General features: G+C 53.4%; 5 protein-coding genes across 5 annotated transcripts; 2 read left to right on the top strand and 3 right to left on the bottom strand.

Moving 5' to 3' along the window:
• Positions 1–422: 422 nt before the first annotated feature.
• On the bottom strand, positions 423–2863 carry SCP_0805730 (hypothetical protein; the record flags this gene model as incomplete). Its single annotated transcript, XM_027761161.1, has 7 exons — positions 423–1756; positions 1808–1907; positions 1966–2040; positions 2092–2229; positions 2300–2455; positions 2511–2744; positions 2819–2863. 7 exons carry the CDS (start codon positions 2861–2863, stop codon positions 423–425), a joined length of 2082 nt encoding a protein of 693 aa, XP_027616962.1.
• Positions 2864–3621: 758 nt separating this feature from the next.
• On the top strand, positions 3622–4819 carry SCP_0805720 (WHI2-like protein; the record flags this gene model as incomplete). Its single annotated transcript, XM_027761160.1, has 5 exons — positions 3622–3879; positions 3937–4343; positions 4398–4596; positions 4652–4759; positions 4814–4819. 5 exons carry the CDS (start codon positions 3622–3624, stop codon positions 4817–4819), a joined length of 978 nt encoding a protein of 325 aa, XP_027616961.1.
• Positions 4820–5385: 566 nt separating this feature from the next.
• SCP_0805710 (DUF1715-domain-containing protein) lies at positions 5386–6444 on the top strand (the record flags this gene model as incomplete). The annotated part of the gene is made up of 6 exons (XM_027761159.1): positions 5386–5426; positions 5490–5663; positions 5728–5934; positions 5996–6119; positions 6178–6218; positions 6303–6444. 6 exons carry the CDS (start codon positions 5386–5388, stop codon positions 6442–6444), a joined length of 729 nt encoding a protein of 242 aa, XP_027616960.1.
• Positions 6445–8022: 1578 nt separating this feature from the next.
• SCP_0805700 (Copper amine oxidase 1) lies at positions 8023–10843 on the bottom strand (the record flags this gene model as incomplete). The annotated part of the gene is made up of 11 exons (XM_027761158.1): positions 8023–8213; positions 8279–8941; positions 8994–9171; positions 9226–9301; positions 9355–9508; positions 9565–9928; positions 9993–10129; positions 10186–10352; positions 10411–10430; positions 10486–10674; positions 10736–10843. The coding sequence occupies 11 exons, from the start codon at positions 10841–10843 to the stop codon at positions 8023–8025; spliced, it is 2247 nt and encodes a 748-aa protein (XP_027616959.1).
• A 2093-nt stretch (positions 10844–12936) lies between these two features.
• Positions 12937–14505, bottom strand: SCP_0805690 (hypothetical protein; the record flags this gene model as incomplete). Its single annotated transcript, XM_027761157.1, has 1 exon — positions 12937–14505. The coding sequence occupies one exon, from the start codon at positions 14503–14505 to the stop codon at positions 12937–12939; it is 1569 nt and encodes a 522-aa protein (XP_027616958.1).
• Between the last annotated feature and the right edge of the window lie 720 nt (positions 14506–15225).

Raw genomic sequence — 15225 nt, 5'->3', positions numbered from 1 at the left:
GCAGTTTCTGAAGGTGCCCCGCTATGTCACTGACAGTGTGCGGTGATTGCACCATTGCAAGAGCAGAAGAGTCTCAATGTCAACACACTGAAAACATGGGCAGTAAAGTGATGCCTACACAACACTTTCCACGAGACCAAGATCCATTGGCATAATGCACAAACTTGCACAGAAAATGCTATGCTACACAGAAACAATGATGTTACATCTACCACGACCAAAATTCCCCGACGGACGAGAGCAAAGAAAATCGACAGCAAAATCTCGAGATTGTACCGCTAAGCACAGCAACAGAGCCCGTACGACGTGAGAGATAGCAGAACATCGAAAGTAGTACATTGAGAAGAAGAGTATGCAGGCAAACAGACCATTGTCCCGCCTCTGGGCCGCGCGATGCACAGACCGGAGCACTTCTTCGAGGATCAGGACGGGTACCAGGCCGACGACGGGCCGTACTCAGACCACGGACGGACTGGCCCTTGGCTTTGCCCGTAGTTCAAGTCTGTCGCCGCCGCAGCCGCGGTCCCCAGAAACATGCCCTCATTCTGTTGCCCGAGGTAACCGCCTTGATTAAAGGCCACCGGCTGATGCGGCAGAGGAATGTACTGCGCCTGTCGAATGCGAGAGTCAGCGCTGTACGGGTACAAGCCAGGCGCGGGAGCGGGCACGCTCGTGGAGACGGCCAGGGAAGTGTGTCGCTTGACCTCCTCGAAACGGGCGTGGACAAACGCCTCGTACTCGGGCGTGACCACGAATGGCTGGTCGTCTGCGTTATCGGACGTGCTTGTCGGCGCCGTCAGGCTCGGCGATGGCAACGGTGGAGTGCTCGCATCCTGACCCAAAATGGAAGGGCCACCGAACGGCAGTGACGGCGGGTGCTCGTTGGAGTTTGACGCGTCCAACTGCAGCTGCGGCTGTGGCTGCTGGCACGGAACACCCCAGCCTGGGTAGGCAGGGGCAGCGGTAAGGGGAGATGCGGGGGTGCTGTATGAAAGGTATCGGTTCTGGGACCACGTCGCGCTGGTCGGCTGTACGCGGTAGTGAGTAGGAGAGGCCATTATGTCCCCGTCGTGCTCGAGTGTCTGACAGTCTGGCGGCCGCTCGCTCGACATACCGTGCAGTTGGTCCATGGTATGGAATTCGGTGAGGCGCGGCGACATAGCTTCGAGGCTGCGCAACGCCGCGGCAGACGAGCTTGATGACGTGAGATACGAGTCTGACGAGGACGACTCGATGGCAGGTGGCGTCGGGAGGTACGGCACGCGACGGCGTGCACGGCGATCGTCCGCTGACCCTCTGTTGACAAGCGAGCTCGATTGCGTATGTATTGGAGAGGGTGCAGGCTCCGGGTGGGGCGCATCAGTGCCGGTGGCATTAGTGAGCACAGGGAAGGTATATGACGGCGTGGTCGAGATGTCGAGGCGGGGTAGGATCGGTCGTGTGGCCGTGCTAGACCGTAGGTCGCTCAAGGACCTTTTCGCGGGCTTGGCGCCATACGTTCTTTTCTTCGTGAGGCCGTGCATTTGTTGCAGGAAGCTGACCAAGCCCCTGCTGTCGGAGTAGGTGGTTGCCTCAGCTTTTCGACTCTTTTTACTTCGAGACGTCGTCGTGGAAGACTGCGACTTGCGCGCTGCCGCGGGTGTGTCCTTTATAGGTGAGGAGGGTAGAGAGGTTGGCGATGAGAGGGATTGCTCGGGGCTGCTTGAGAGGCTGGCTGGAGAATCCTGAGGGACAGCATTCAAAACAGGAGCTAAAGCTGCGACAGAAAGTTTCAGTAACACTGCGACTACTCACGGAGTGGACGAACCTTCGATTACGGGGTTTGCTGGCGCACAAGACAAATGTATTGATAGTGTCTGCTCCACGTGAAACCAAACCGGAACTTCTTGGTACTCCCCGTAATAAAGCTACGAATATGGTGTCGGCGTTGAAAATACATCCATATATGATAAGGAATAGTCCCACCGTCCTTTTGAAGAAATCATAGAAAGGTTCCGACCTAGGCCCTGAGTCGTTCATTAAATGAAGGCGAATGTCCTCCTAGGTGACGTCAACATGGTGCACATCACGCGGATTAGAAATAAGCCCCACCTGACTCAGAGTAACTGCAATGCTTTGCGGCGAGTCGATTCCGGTGTGGTTACTGGCAGGCGAACTCCCCAGCAAGCACGATGCGATGAGAATACAGTGTCGGGTACATCGTTGCTTGTCGACCGCAGTAACGAACAGCTAGATTTAAGAATGCTCAGAGCAAACACAAATTGGGAGTAGCTGCAACGAGGAATAAGTTGAGACTAACATCTATACTACGCCGGATAGTGGTGGTTGAGATCCCGACGCATGCATTGTGGCCGAGCTGGAGATCTGGAATGTGGTCAACCTGGCTCATCCCGCCGATAGTTGTCATGAGTGGAACTTCGAACGCAGGTGAATTCGTAAACCACCAGACGCGCATCTGCACAGTATCGGCGAGAGATCAGAATAACCGGCGCATGAAGCGAACAACGCACGGGAACGGTTAGGTCTGCGATCCGCAAGCTCTCTAGGAGCGTAGGCAGGTAGAAGTCACGAATCGCGTCCCATTTCGCGAGCATGGTAAGTGAATCTTCGACTAATACCATTACGGAAACCGGATCGCCAGGCATATTTGGCCTGGCGAAGGACGCGGACGGCTGCTCCGCCATGACGAGTGCAGATGGACTATCCTGACGCAGAGCAGGACAGGCGGAGAGCTCAACGACGTCCTGAGCGCGGAGCGGGGCAGTGAGTCGCGCGGGTCAGAAGTGAGAAAGGTGATAAGGTACATAAAGGCTCATACCATTCCAGGGGTCCAGCGGTCGGACTTTCGAATATATCTAGCCATGCTTCACGATATGGGCCGCCGCCCCCGAGGAAGGGGCTGTAATGCACCGAATAAAACGGTTAAAGCTTGATGGCAGCTGCCGTGGAGATACATTTACACGACTAGACAATATTCCAACGGTCCTCAGTTGCCAAATGCTTCCGCGCAGTCACTCCCCTCGATGAACGTTGGTTCGCAATCAGCTTGATCATCCTCTTTGTAAAATGAAACGCTTCCCCGGCCTGATATCGGCCCACAGTCATTTTGATCACGTCTGGCGAGCATTACGTGGTGTCCAGCACTAGTCTAATGCTCCTGCTTATGGGGGAAACTAGCTCAACTGGCAGAAGCTGGAAGAGCTATCCTTAAGCTTCTCTGTTGTTATTTCCCAGCGGCCTGGCCCGTGGGCGCAGAATAACGCTCATCGTTCGTGACTGGGAAGTGATGACCAGTGGGGAACGACGGTGTCGAATGCTGTTGGCCAGAGATAAACTCCACGCGTTCCGTGCTGCATTAGGCTGCATCATTGGGGATCAGACTGAGAAGACCTCAATAATGTTGTAGCCCATGTCGACTGTCCGGCACATCATGTTGTTGGATTCAAACCCAGAGAGGCGGAGCGCGGAAAAGTAGGTTTCTCCCAGTCTAAGTATCCAAATTACGTCAGCCGAACTATCCCTTCTTGGGCTATTCCTGAGGATTCTCCGAGGTGAGCGTCCAGTGTGTCGTCTGCCCTTCCTCACCTCGGTCCTCTGTCCAGCTGACGTTTGCTGCTACCCATGGCGACCCTCTCCAACTCACCAATCACGCAGGTGTCGCAGACACCCGTGCAGACGAACCTGCAGCCCCACCTTTTAACGAGGTTGCTCCTTGATTTGCGCGGAAGGCGGTTCTCCGTTGACCGAGAGACTATAATGAATCTTCCGGAATCCGTCCTCCTCTGTCTCTTTCCAAATGGCCTTGTTCTAAGCCGGCAGAGCGCAGCTTTATCAGATGGTGGAGACAATGACGACTACGAGGAGCTGTACGGAGTCGATGTGCGTACATGTATCACCTACACATGGTGCGATACTCAGCTTATACCTGGCAGCCAGTTTGACCCTGAATGTTTCGCCTACGTGCTGACGTTCTTCCGCAATGCCTCGGACGCATTTTATGGCACCGCTACTATACCCGGCTTGTTTGCAGCGCAACAGCAGCTGCTCGAGGGTGGAAGCTCCCCAACGTCCGATTTCGGGCCGTCACCATCGCAGAACCCGCTCCTCACCAAACAGGCCATCATCGTCTTGCGGGAGGAGCTGGAATACTTTTCTATTCCGCCAAAGGACGGTAAAGCATTGACAAATACGAACGGCATCGCCAATGACGCGCTCCTCGATGTGAAAAAGAAATGCGGCGAATTCCTCCTTCACAAACGCAACATTTTTACCGCACTACAACGGAATGTGAATAAGGAAAACAACATCGCGGAGCAACACTTGATTGATATGTTGTGCATGAGGTGCGTTCTGTAATTTTGTCAACGCATGTCGACTCTGATTCATCCTTGGTCCAGTGGGTTTGATCGGCAGGATGAGTGGGGATATCGTGCCATGGAACCGTCACGATGTTGCATCTCGTCAATAGCGCTTGTGCTGCTGAAGACCGGGATAGAGCACCACCCTCCTGGTCCCACCGGTGAGAGGCAAGTCACCATTGACTACAATCAGATGGCGACAGCACAGAAGCTACTTTTGTTCTGGAGGAAACCGGCGGTGCGTATCGTTGATTCGATTCGTCCATGCCTGCCGCTTAATTCTTTGTTCACAGCGGAAGTGCTGGTGGGACGGCATTGAGGTGAATCTGGCAAGTCCCGGGGAACCTGAAAAGAACATCAAACTTTGGTCACGGAGAGTCTGGACTCTGGAATTGAGTTTGGTTGGTGCTCCTTTTCCGATTGCTCGAGTGTTCCCTGACGCGTCTCTTTCTCAGGTGTGACGTTACCGGGCTGGCACCGATATTACTTCGTTCGCTGCTTCGCGTCTTCTGCTGCATTGTATACATAGGATACCCTCGCTCGTTGACTATACACAGACATAGCTGTCGGATTACTTGTACTTCGCAGCGCACCATCACGGTGGCGTGGCACTGATCCGTGTCCGATAATTGATAGGTCTCGATCGGTCAATTCAACGGTTGGCACGTTCTGGCGCTTCGGCGGCGGGTGGCGAAGGCGTGGAACGCGCAGGCGGATTCGGATTCCATGAAAGCATATCTAGGACATGATGCATGAGTATGGAGAGGTCTTCGGGACTTTGGCTGGAACGTAAACTCAATGGTTTGCAGACGTTTGCCGCTGAGAAAGTTTGAAACTCCATTTTGAGGTTCGGACTCCGCGGGCCATTTTCCACAAACCTACAGTCCCATCTTTTTGTAGAAACCACTTTCTAGAAACCGCAACCTCTTCAAGATCAGTCCACGCTTGGACTAAGTTCTGACCTGAACAAGGACAGTCTCGGACGTTATACACTAGCTACCCGCGTAAGTAACTGCCGGCGGTCGCTATGGACTTTGATTTGGAGGCTCTCGTGAACGTCGAGCAAACGTAGGTTTGGGTTTCCTCTCCCTGGGCGTGCGAGGGTCTCGCGTTCATATATCATTTCCCAAGCTTTTATGAACATGGGTTCACGGACGGCTTTGCCCATGGCCGTATCCACGGTTCGATCGAAGGAAGAGCTCTGGGAAGGGAGAAAGGTTTCGAGATGTGGGAGGAACTCGGATTTTACGAGGGTTTCGCGACGATGTGGCAGGCCCTTTACCAACATCGAGGTGCGCGCGACGAGTAAGCTCTACTTCTTCACGCATGGGCTGCGTCCTGACCAGGCCTGTTCGCCATCGATGTGCAGCCGGACAGCCCACCATATCCGACACCTGCTCGAGCTGATCGCCCAGTTCCCGCGAGTGAACCCTTCCGCAGGAGAGGCTTCTGACCTGGACATTCCGAAGCTCTTCCGCCAGATCCGGTCTCGTTACAAAGCGCTCTGCGCCACTCTGGGTGTGCGGCCAACGCTCCGGGCTGGTGGATCATCCGTCTCCCAAGAGGAAACGAGCGAGTCTGTTTCCATAACGGAAGATGCCAGTCCAGATGGGAAGAGGAACGTGTGGTCGTTGCAGGCTGATGATAAAACACCCTCAGGGGAACTTACTTTCTGAGGAAGAATCATCTACCGGGTGGCGTACGCAGGTTTGCGGCGAGGCTTATCAGCTATATCGTAGCACACGATTGCACGAGGAGAAGGTTTGTGTTTCCACTGTTTCTGTCCAGACATTCCGTTTATACACACATACCTGCACAGACGTGTTCCCTACGCCATCAGTCGCTGTGGGATTTTCTCAAGTGAGTTCAGCTTGTGCCGTAAAGAGTGGTTGTTTTATCATGCTTGGCATCTGCTCTCCCTTGATATATCTGACAACCCTTCAGGCTATTTCCGTGTCTCGAGTTACCTCCTCGCTCTGCTCGAAGTCTCCAGGCAGGCCGCGCCAGAGCTATTGGGCTGCCTAGAACGGAATACTGGGTGCAGGCAGACATCATACTTCTTTGTTTGGCTATTACCTTGGGTTAGCGAACGACGATGTGAAGTTCCATATTCATGAGATGTGCACTGCTCGACCTCAAACGCTTCCCTCTGGTCCATTCGGCAATCAGCCTGTGTTAATGTGCCTCTTCGTGGGTTCGCACGTCTCTCCCAGTCCGCAGCTATCTGCCGACCTCGCCATTTGCCTTGGTCTTGGTGGCCGGTGGTTCCGCCGACGAGTCTCTCTGGACACTCTCGTGACCGATCCGGGGAAGCCGCGGCATAGCTCCGGCAACTCGCTCGTGTATGTCGCACAGACACATCTTCATTGTCCAATCATCGTACCATCGTGCTTGCTGAGTTATCAGTCATAAGCGTTAACCTTCTCCAGCCTAGAGTTTCAATGTCGTCACCATTGCATCTACGGACATTCACAGTGAGTTCAATTCTCATTTTACTGGGGCCTTCCATGCGTCGATGGCCATCGAGCTTCTTGCACGACCGTGATATCATGATTGTTTGCGACAGTCATAATTGTCCGTTTAGGTGGATTTCATGGCCTAGTCCAGCTCGAGCAGAGGCATACAGCACATTCTCGTGTTATCGTTGCAAACAGTCAGCCAGTCGTGTCAGAACGCCGTCAGCTGTTCTACTACACCCGGAGCTTCTTCGCTGAATGCACGGCACGAATGTGAATGCGGGCGGTGGCAATATTCGATTTGCATCGCTGGTGGCTGATGGCGTGATGCTATTCTCGTCGCTCACCTGTTCTTCGTTTTCCTGACTGTTCTTCCTCCGTCGTCGAGGTTCTCCGGCACCGCTCTAAGCCCCCAGCAGATCTAAGACGCGCGCTGACCGACGCATTTGGCCCGTCCGTCCCTCGAGATCAGCTGCATAGGCCACGGCTCCGGCCGACAGTAGCTGTGGGCTTCATCCTGCGTTGTGGACGTTACAACAGTGCTACTAGCTTTGGTTATGTGTGCCATACTCTCGCTTCTGTCAGCTTCGCGGAGTCGACGATACAGGATACCACAAGTTTCACTTCTTGGCGTTGAGAGGTGTTTTTGTGCCTCCGAGCTTCCGGAAGGATCAAGACCTGAGGCCTCTGGTATAGGTCTGGTCGCGAGTAGCGACGCGGCTGTAGCGTCGGCGACTGGAGAAACTGCGAGTTCAGCTCAGTTCGCGCACTGTCCAATCCTGCGTCAGGAGTTTGTACTTATAAAAAACACCGCTCGACTCGGAGTTGTCAACTTTACGTGGAGAGCAATCTGGATGGGGAACGACCAGCCCGTCGGGACTCGCGAAAATCCTCGTCGAGTGGTCGTGAGTAAAGAATGTCCGCTCCACATCCACGCTCTACGACGGGCGCGCGTGCGTTTTCCCATGAAATTGCGAGTACCGATGCTGAATCTCAAGGTTCCGAGATGTGAATGAATGTCCGCGCACCATCAGATCGTCCGAGACGTCCTACTCTATCCAACGTCTATCTGAATCTTCTATTGGAGATACAGACGTACATGCGCGAGTACAATGCGTGTGCTCTACGATCTTACATTTGGTTTAGTGCTTCACATCGCGTGCCATCTAGTGCTAAGTGCTCCAGGTGATCAATACTCCCGAACACGATCAGCAATGGCAGGCATGACCATTCTGACCGTTTCCTTCGGAGGAGAACGCCGCCACACTGCGCTTGTCATTTGCCCCGGGTACATCCAAACCGGGATTCACCGTGAAGAAATTTGTCGGCCTGAAGAGTAAACGGATGTGCTCAACGGGCATGACGGGCCAATCCTCTGGTCTCGGGATGTGCGTGATACCTGGCGCAATCGCAGGGTCAGAGTAAGCGGCGCACGCACACGACCATGAGCAGAGAAGAACGCACCCACGGTGAGGAACAGCACGAGGTCCTCTTCGACAAGGCTTTCCTCGCCCTGCACCCACTTCGCCAACGAGTTCTCTGGCTCATCTCTGGTCTGCGGCATATACTTACCCGACGGCCACATCCGCGTCGATCCCCTCGCATCCTCCTTGTCCTTTACAACCCACAGCGGGCGCTTGGGGAAAATCGAACGCTTCGCGACCCAGCTGTCCTCGCGCGCCATCATCGGAGCCGTCGCGCCACGGAGCCCGGTGACAGTGTACGCCACGTTCTTACCCGACGCGGGGTGCACGCGCTTTGGGTTCGTGATCGCCCAGCGGCGATCCGTGGCAAACCCGATCTCGCGCCCGCCCTCGCTTTGCACCTTGACGGGGCTGCTCTGGGTGATGAACGCATTGCCCGCGTGGTTAGCCACGGAGCCGGTTGGTGCGTCCGGAAGCGGGACGATGTCCGTCTCGACCACGGTGTTGTGCAGTCCGTCGACCATGGGGTCCACCCGAACAGAGAACAGGTGCTGGTGGAAGTGCGCATTGATCCCCTTAGCGAGCTTCACACCGAACGCGGTCGGCTCGTCGTCTGGCGTGACATAGACTTGCAGGATACCTGTCAGGCGCACCTCGAGCTCGATGTTGCCGTCTTGGTAGAAGAGGTAGTTGAAGATGTACTCTGGTGCGCAGGTCAATGTACGGCTGCGCATAAGGAGGACCAGAGTGCTCACCATAATTGGCGAGCGTGCAGATCATGCTGACCACCAGTCTGCGGCTGCGGACGGCATGCGAGCGACCGCCGACACGGAAGTCCGTATGCTTCCACAGCAGTCCAGCGTCCTCCTCATGAATGCAGATGACGTTCTTGACGATGACCGCCGTACCATCATGAGCGACGTACGTTCCAGGCTATGCGTGTCACATAAGGCATTACTTCTGTCCTGACGAAATGTATGGACGTACGAGATAGTGGATCTGCCCGAGGCAATCGCAGCCAAGCGCGAGCTCGTTGGCCATAGTTCCCATACCATATTCACCGCTGGAAAAAAATAGTCAGGGGCAGCTCCAAGGGAGTATAACGCGGTCGCTTACGTATCGAAGGCATGTTTCCGCGGGTGTGGGTGGTCAGGCGCACCATAGGGCACGACCATCTCGGCAAGTGAGAGCCGGTAGAATACAGGGCGCACCTCCCCATCGTCATTGTAAGTGATCGTCGACAACGCGATGCCCTCGCGATGATGGAAGGCTGCAGGGATCGGTCAGTCGCGCACGCAGACACAAAATGTGAAACGTCGTCCTTACCAATGTGCATCTTCCACTTTTGCCACTCCAGCACGTGTCCGTCCATCTTGAAGCTGACACCCTCGGGCTGCACAACGTGGAGCGGCTTGACATCGTCGCGGACCTTGAACTCCTTGCCAGGCTCTTCCGCAATGAGGTCGGGCAAGAAATTGCACGGCGCACTGGGGGGAGGTATCCGCTCACGGCCCGCGGCAGCCTCGGCATCCTCGGTGAGCGGGGGAGGGGCAGTGCCTGCACAGGAGAGCTCGACATCCATGCCATGCTTCTTGAAGATCGAGTTCGGGGATGCCTTGGGAAGGTAGCGCGGCGGGAAATCGATGTGGATAACTTTTTTTGAGATCGAGTCTATCACTGGTATAAAGTCCTGCATCGAACGTTAGCCAATGCAAATTCAAGCTGGACATGTGCGCGAGGTTAAAATGACTCACTATGGGGTGGGCATACAGGTTATCATGCTGGGACGATCGGGCGAACAACAGCGCCTGCTGGATGCGCTGGTTCTTGGGGAATCGGTCGTCGTAGCCGATCGCCCAGCCATCCGCGAACAGCTGCTCAGGCTTGATACCTGCACGCGTCGCGACGTATGAGCGCGACGCCGATCACACGGATAAGGACACGAACCGACATCGGCGGCGAGCTTCTGCACGCGCGCATCCTCGCGTATGATATTCTCGCACAGCAGCAGCTCTTCCACGGAGATCTGCGGTTGCACTCCTTCGGGAAGCTTTTCTATTGACTCTACTTCCCACTCTGCGTCCTTCAGCACAATGAGAGAGTTGTACGCATCGCTATGAGAGCACTGAGCACTTCCTGCATTACGAGATATCAACAGAATTCAACACGTACCCCGTGACAGCGTCAATGAACTGTTGTTCAGTTGCATCAATGTACGATCGAGATGCAGAAGGTATCGATGCTCACGTCGACTTCCGCCTTCCGCACAATCTCGCTGAGAGGTTGTGGCTTCTCTCCCGGATTTAGAGGAATCCCGAGATACGCAAGCACCACCTTCTTCGGCGGTGGCACGAGAGTATTTGTGATGAACCTCAAAGCCTTAACCTGCGTCTTCGCGGCGGCGTAACGGCGAACACTAAGAGAAACAGCGATGATCTGTGTTTCCCGGTGCTGATCAGCGATATGGTAAGTGCAGAAAAGTAGCGACCATTCGTACCTCATCAGGCGTCAAAGGATCGAGCGGATGCTGAAAAGTTGACGGTTTCGCAGAGATCGTGTCCTGGACGGTCGTCGCGGTGCTAGGAGCAAGATTTGTGGAGGCCATGGCAGAAATATCCACGAAATGACTTCAAGAAGGTGGGCTTCAGTATGGTTGGTGTGCAGGGAGCAAACAGGCGTCTCGCGACTTACTTTGAACGCTGCAAAAGCTGCAGCTTAAATGCGCGAAGCAGCCGCCCAGACTCGGTCGTACCTGCGAAACGAATTGAGATAAGGAATTGGATGATCAAGTGACTAGCGATCATTCACATGCGTGGGAGATAAGCGAGATCTAAGCGAGCATCTATCTAAGCGAACTGATTAGACTCTTGACCTTTGCATGCTAAGGCCGAATTCAGTTGCTTCAGTCAACGCAAGCAGGAACTCGAAGCGGGGACGGAGAGGCGTCGCTTCGAATGTGAGGGGTAGGAGGATCCCGCTGGTCCCGCTGGACCTCGCTTGCGTATCGTCCCCGACTTCAGTCCAAACGACTTCCCTGTCGTCTACAATTCTCAGGCTGTCCGTCGGTTTATCAGCTTCGAGACAGCAATAACAACAAGAAGATACATACTAGGACGCGCCACAGTTAGCATCTCTGCAGAAAAGAAGTGTATTGTGTCACGTTGGCATATCTCATCTCTCGTCCAGCGCTGACAGGTGCACAGAGTTCCGCTTACGCCAGTCCGAAACGCCTGCAGGGGACTCATAGATAGGCATTCTGCAATTCACCTCGATAGCTCCGCCGCAGTGGCTCGATCGTTTCGTCTTCAGAGGGCGCCAATGCAAGCGAAAAATCTGTCTGGGTCGGACATGGACTTAGGATCGTTGACGATATGGAGGACCATGCAAACATGAGCAACAGATGAAGGCAAGATGAAGGTTCGTCCAAACTTCCTAGCCAGATGTTGCCTCGGAGTTGTTTTGATGTGAACTATCAGCACGTGACCAGCGTAGTTCGAGCGAAGTTTCTACTTCACGGACGCACCTCGCGATTGAAAATTGTGATTGTGATCACGAACCTGATATTCCATCGTCGCGACCTCCGGTTTCTCCCAATTCCTTGCAGCCAATTTCCCCTGGATTTTTTTCCACAGTGCTTGTGGCTCGGGCCCGAAGCTCCCGGATGCGAGAGATAGGCTATGTCCACGATGCCCTCCCGGGTTTCAATCGTCTCTTGCGGCAGAGCCAGATCGCCTCTTTGTTGAATTTCACTGATTATTGTTGCCGTAACTCGCGCAGGTGCGTATCTTTTAGATACGGATGCCACACCGTGTCTTACGTTGGTATTTTCCAAGGGAGCACGGCGGATGGTCAAGTCGCCGCGTTTTGTCATTTGAGCGGAGAGCCCGAAGGTCAATCGCACCGTTTATGAAGCGCGAGATGTCATGAAAACTCTTGAGACGCGGTGCGCGCTTCAAAACGGGCCTTTGGTCAACCATGCGGAATTGCCGCATGGCCGGTACTGCGCAAAAGACTCAGCACTATTCAAAACAACGATATGATCTTACCAGAGGCCGGAGGGAGAGTTGGTTAATCGCCAAGGTGTCCGAAGAGAGACTTTAAGCTGGAGCATAGCCACCACAGATGTCAGATCACTACCGACGGTACGTGTCCGAGTCTATAGTTTCGATCTGGAGTGGCATGTGGACGACCCGGAATTAGCGGATTCCAGCGGTGACTAGTTGACTACGCATGCAACGGGGAAAAAAATGCACGAAAAAATATGTCGAGAGGCAGATACATGGGCCTCTGTCGGACTCCCGTGTTGTACGTCTCAGGCTTCTCTGTTGGATTGATTGATATCGATGTCTACCCAAACACCTCTTCGGTGGATGATATATGTTATGTGTTGTCCTGCCAGCCTTTTTTTGTCACGCCGAAAGCTCGATGTAGCCAGGTTTGGAAGTCCAACCATCACAACCATCGCAAAAACCAACGCTAAAGTGATTCCAATATATCAAAGACTCTATTTGGTGAGGCCCGAGGTGGAAATGGATTGTAAGAAAACCCAACGGCACATGATGTAGGACCTTTAGAGTAAAAGTAAGCCTCCCGCTAATGTGGTAAGCTTGCAATAAAACTTACGTCGAACTCTACTATCAATGTCTATGCTCAGGGAATGTCTCTAAACCTTCTCTCACCCATATACACAGACTAGACCTAGGGCGATGGTGCATCGAGGTCGGACCATGACTCCAACCACGAAGGCCAGTGGAGATGTGTGCTGGTCGTACACACGGGAGGTAGATCCATGCGCGGAAACGTTTCGTGATATGCGAACTCCACCGACTGGAACTCATTTGCCAGGTACGCACTGTCAAACTGCGGGCCAGTATAGAAACGGTGGTAGCCAATGACAACACATTTGACGCCAACCTCCTTCAGCCGCACGACAAGGCTTGTGATGGCTGCGATATCCACATTGGAGTCCTGCATGATGATGCGCACCGTCAGACCGCTGCGCGAGAGCGGTGTCTGCGAGGGCTCGTTGGGTTCCAGGAGCGCATTGATAATGGCCGGAAGCCTTTCCCCCAATACCACCAGCTCCTCTAGCATCGGCATCTGAGGCAGCAGTGAGGCAACATTTGTTTTGTCACATTCGTGGTATTCAGTATATTCTTCACTTTCTTCGTCATATTCGCCTTTTTGGCCTTCATCTGACGGTGCTGTCTCAAACCTTTCTATGACCCACAACTCCCGAACCCTAGCCAATGGTAGCGCCCGAATCATATACTTCGCCAGTTCATCGAAGTCGCGATAATCTGTATCAATACATGTTCCGGAGAGCTCTCCTGTGGCCATAAGCTCATAGGAGTATTGAAATCGTTTGATGCAGACCTTTGTGATAGTCTGCACTGCAGGGAGGTCGAAGGCTCCGGGCTCGAAGAAGGAGAATATATTTGTCCGTAGTGCCGTGGTATCTGCAACGGAGAGACATGATAGTATGTTGGGCAAGTTGTCTAGGTATTCATCATTGCTGCTGAGCGTGATCCTGCATAACTTCGGGAGTGAGATCATTGGAGGTTCACTGTAGGACATGCTCAAGACGTTGGTCAATATCAGGTCCACGAGGTTGGGTGTTTTGTCAAGCACAGACAGGACCTCAGAATAAAACCCAGTGCACATAAAAACGGCAATATGAAGCTGTGTGAGGGATGACATGCTGTTCGTCGATAACCACCACGTGCTGGACAGGCACAACTGCTTGATGCAAGGCATATGCCCGTTCAACAGCGGAATAGATTCAAAAGACATAAATTGATCGACTGCTCGAGGGCATATAAGCGTGACAGATTCAACACTGGGAGCAGACAAACTAGCAACGAGTTCTTCGGTAGACTCGTCGAACTCCGCCTCCCACCAGATGGTCCGGATGCGATTGTTGTGTGGGGAAGACAAGAGCTTCCTAACTTGCTCTCCAGGGAAGTCCTTCAAATAGACGTTCAAGGGTGCTGTTCGGGACCGTCGTACCAGAACATCAACGGGTACATTAACGGAAGGGGAATCAACGATGTTGGCCCAAATGGTAGGCAGACTGAGTGCAAGATCACGCCAAAGGCGGCATACATGGGTCAACTTGACGTATGGCCCAGGTTTCACATAGCGAGGAGACCACGCAGGATCATTCCAGCCTTGCCAGACCTCATGTTCCAATACCCCAGGAGTGTCTGGAACGAGATGGAAGACGATACTGAGAACATCGGGAGGAAGCCTGTTGATCAGAGACATTGAATTGCGAAGGATTTCCGTGGAAGATTCAACGGTTGTGATCAATTGTGTTATCTGCAGAGGTTTCCCTATTGAGTTTCGCAAAGATGGGTGGTTTCTGGATTACTCACTGAGCTTATGCTGGAAATTCAACATGAAGTGAGCCGTTTGTGAAGATCAGAAGCAAACGAACCTCAAAAATCTAGCTTGTCTCTGAACCTTGGCAAGCAAGGTCTCCGCCAATTGCGTGAGGGACATATCCTCAAGTATATGCTCTGTGGAGTCCATGCTGACTCGCTGTGAATGGTCGAGATAGCTCGAGACGCTCGATCACCGACCTGGAGACTTCTAAATTACTTTTAGATTTGTTCCTCCTAGGACCTCCTAGTCCAAACGTCGCCCAGAGAACCGTTCTCAGTGAGTCGGAGTCACTGACAGTAAATTCCAACGTTCGTAGCAGTTCGCGGAAACAGTTCGTCACGTGTGCCTGTGGTCCGTCCAACCATCTGAAATTTCTTCGCGAGCTGGTCTGCAAGCCATCTACCAGTGCGGCGGATGGTTTCCCGACCCAATAGTTTTTTTTTGGCATTGACAACTGTTCCTCGAGCCAGGAAAGTAAGTACGACTGCACACTCAAACATTGGTTCGCAGACAGATTATAAGGAGCGCGTGCGCATTCCCCAGTCCCGTGGATACAGGGTATAAGTAAACTGGATGCTATCTATACTACCAAAAATGCTC

Source organism: Sparassis crispa (genome assembly GCF_003851025.1).
Source record: "Sparassis crispa DNA, contig_000007F, whole genome shotgun sequence".
NCBI lineage: Eukaryota > Fungi > Basidiomycota > Agaricomycetes > Polyporales > Sparassidaceae > Sparassis > Sparassis crispa.
The sequence above is the reverse complement of the archived record's forward strand: the minus strand, read 5'-3'. Positions and strand labels throughout refer to the sequence as shown.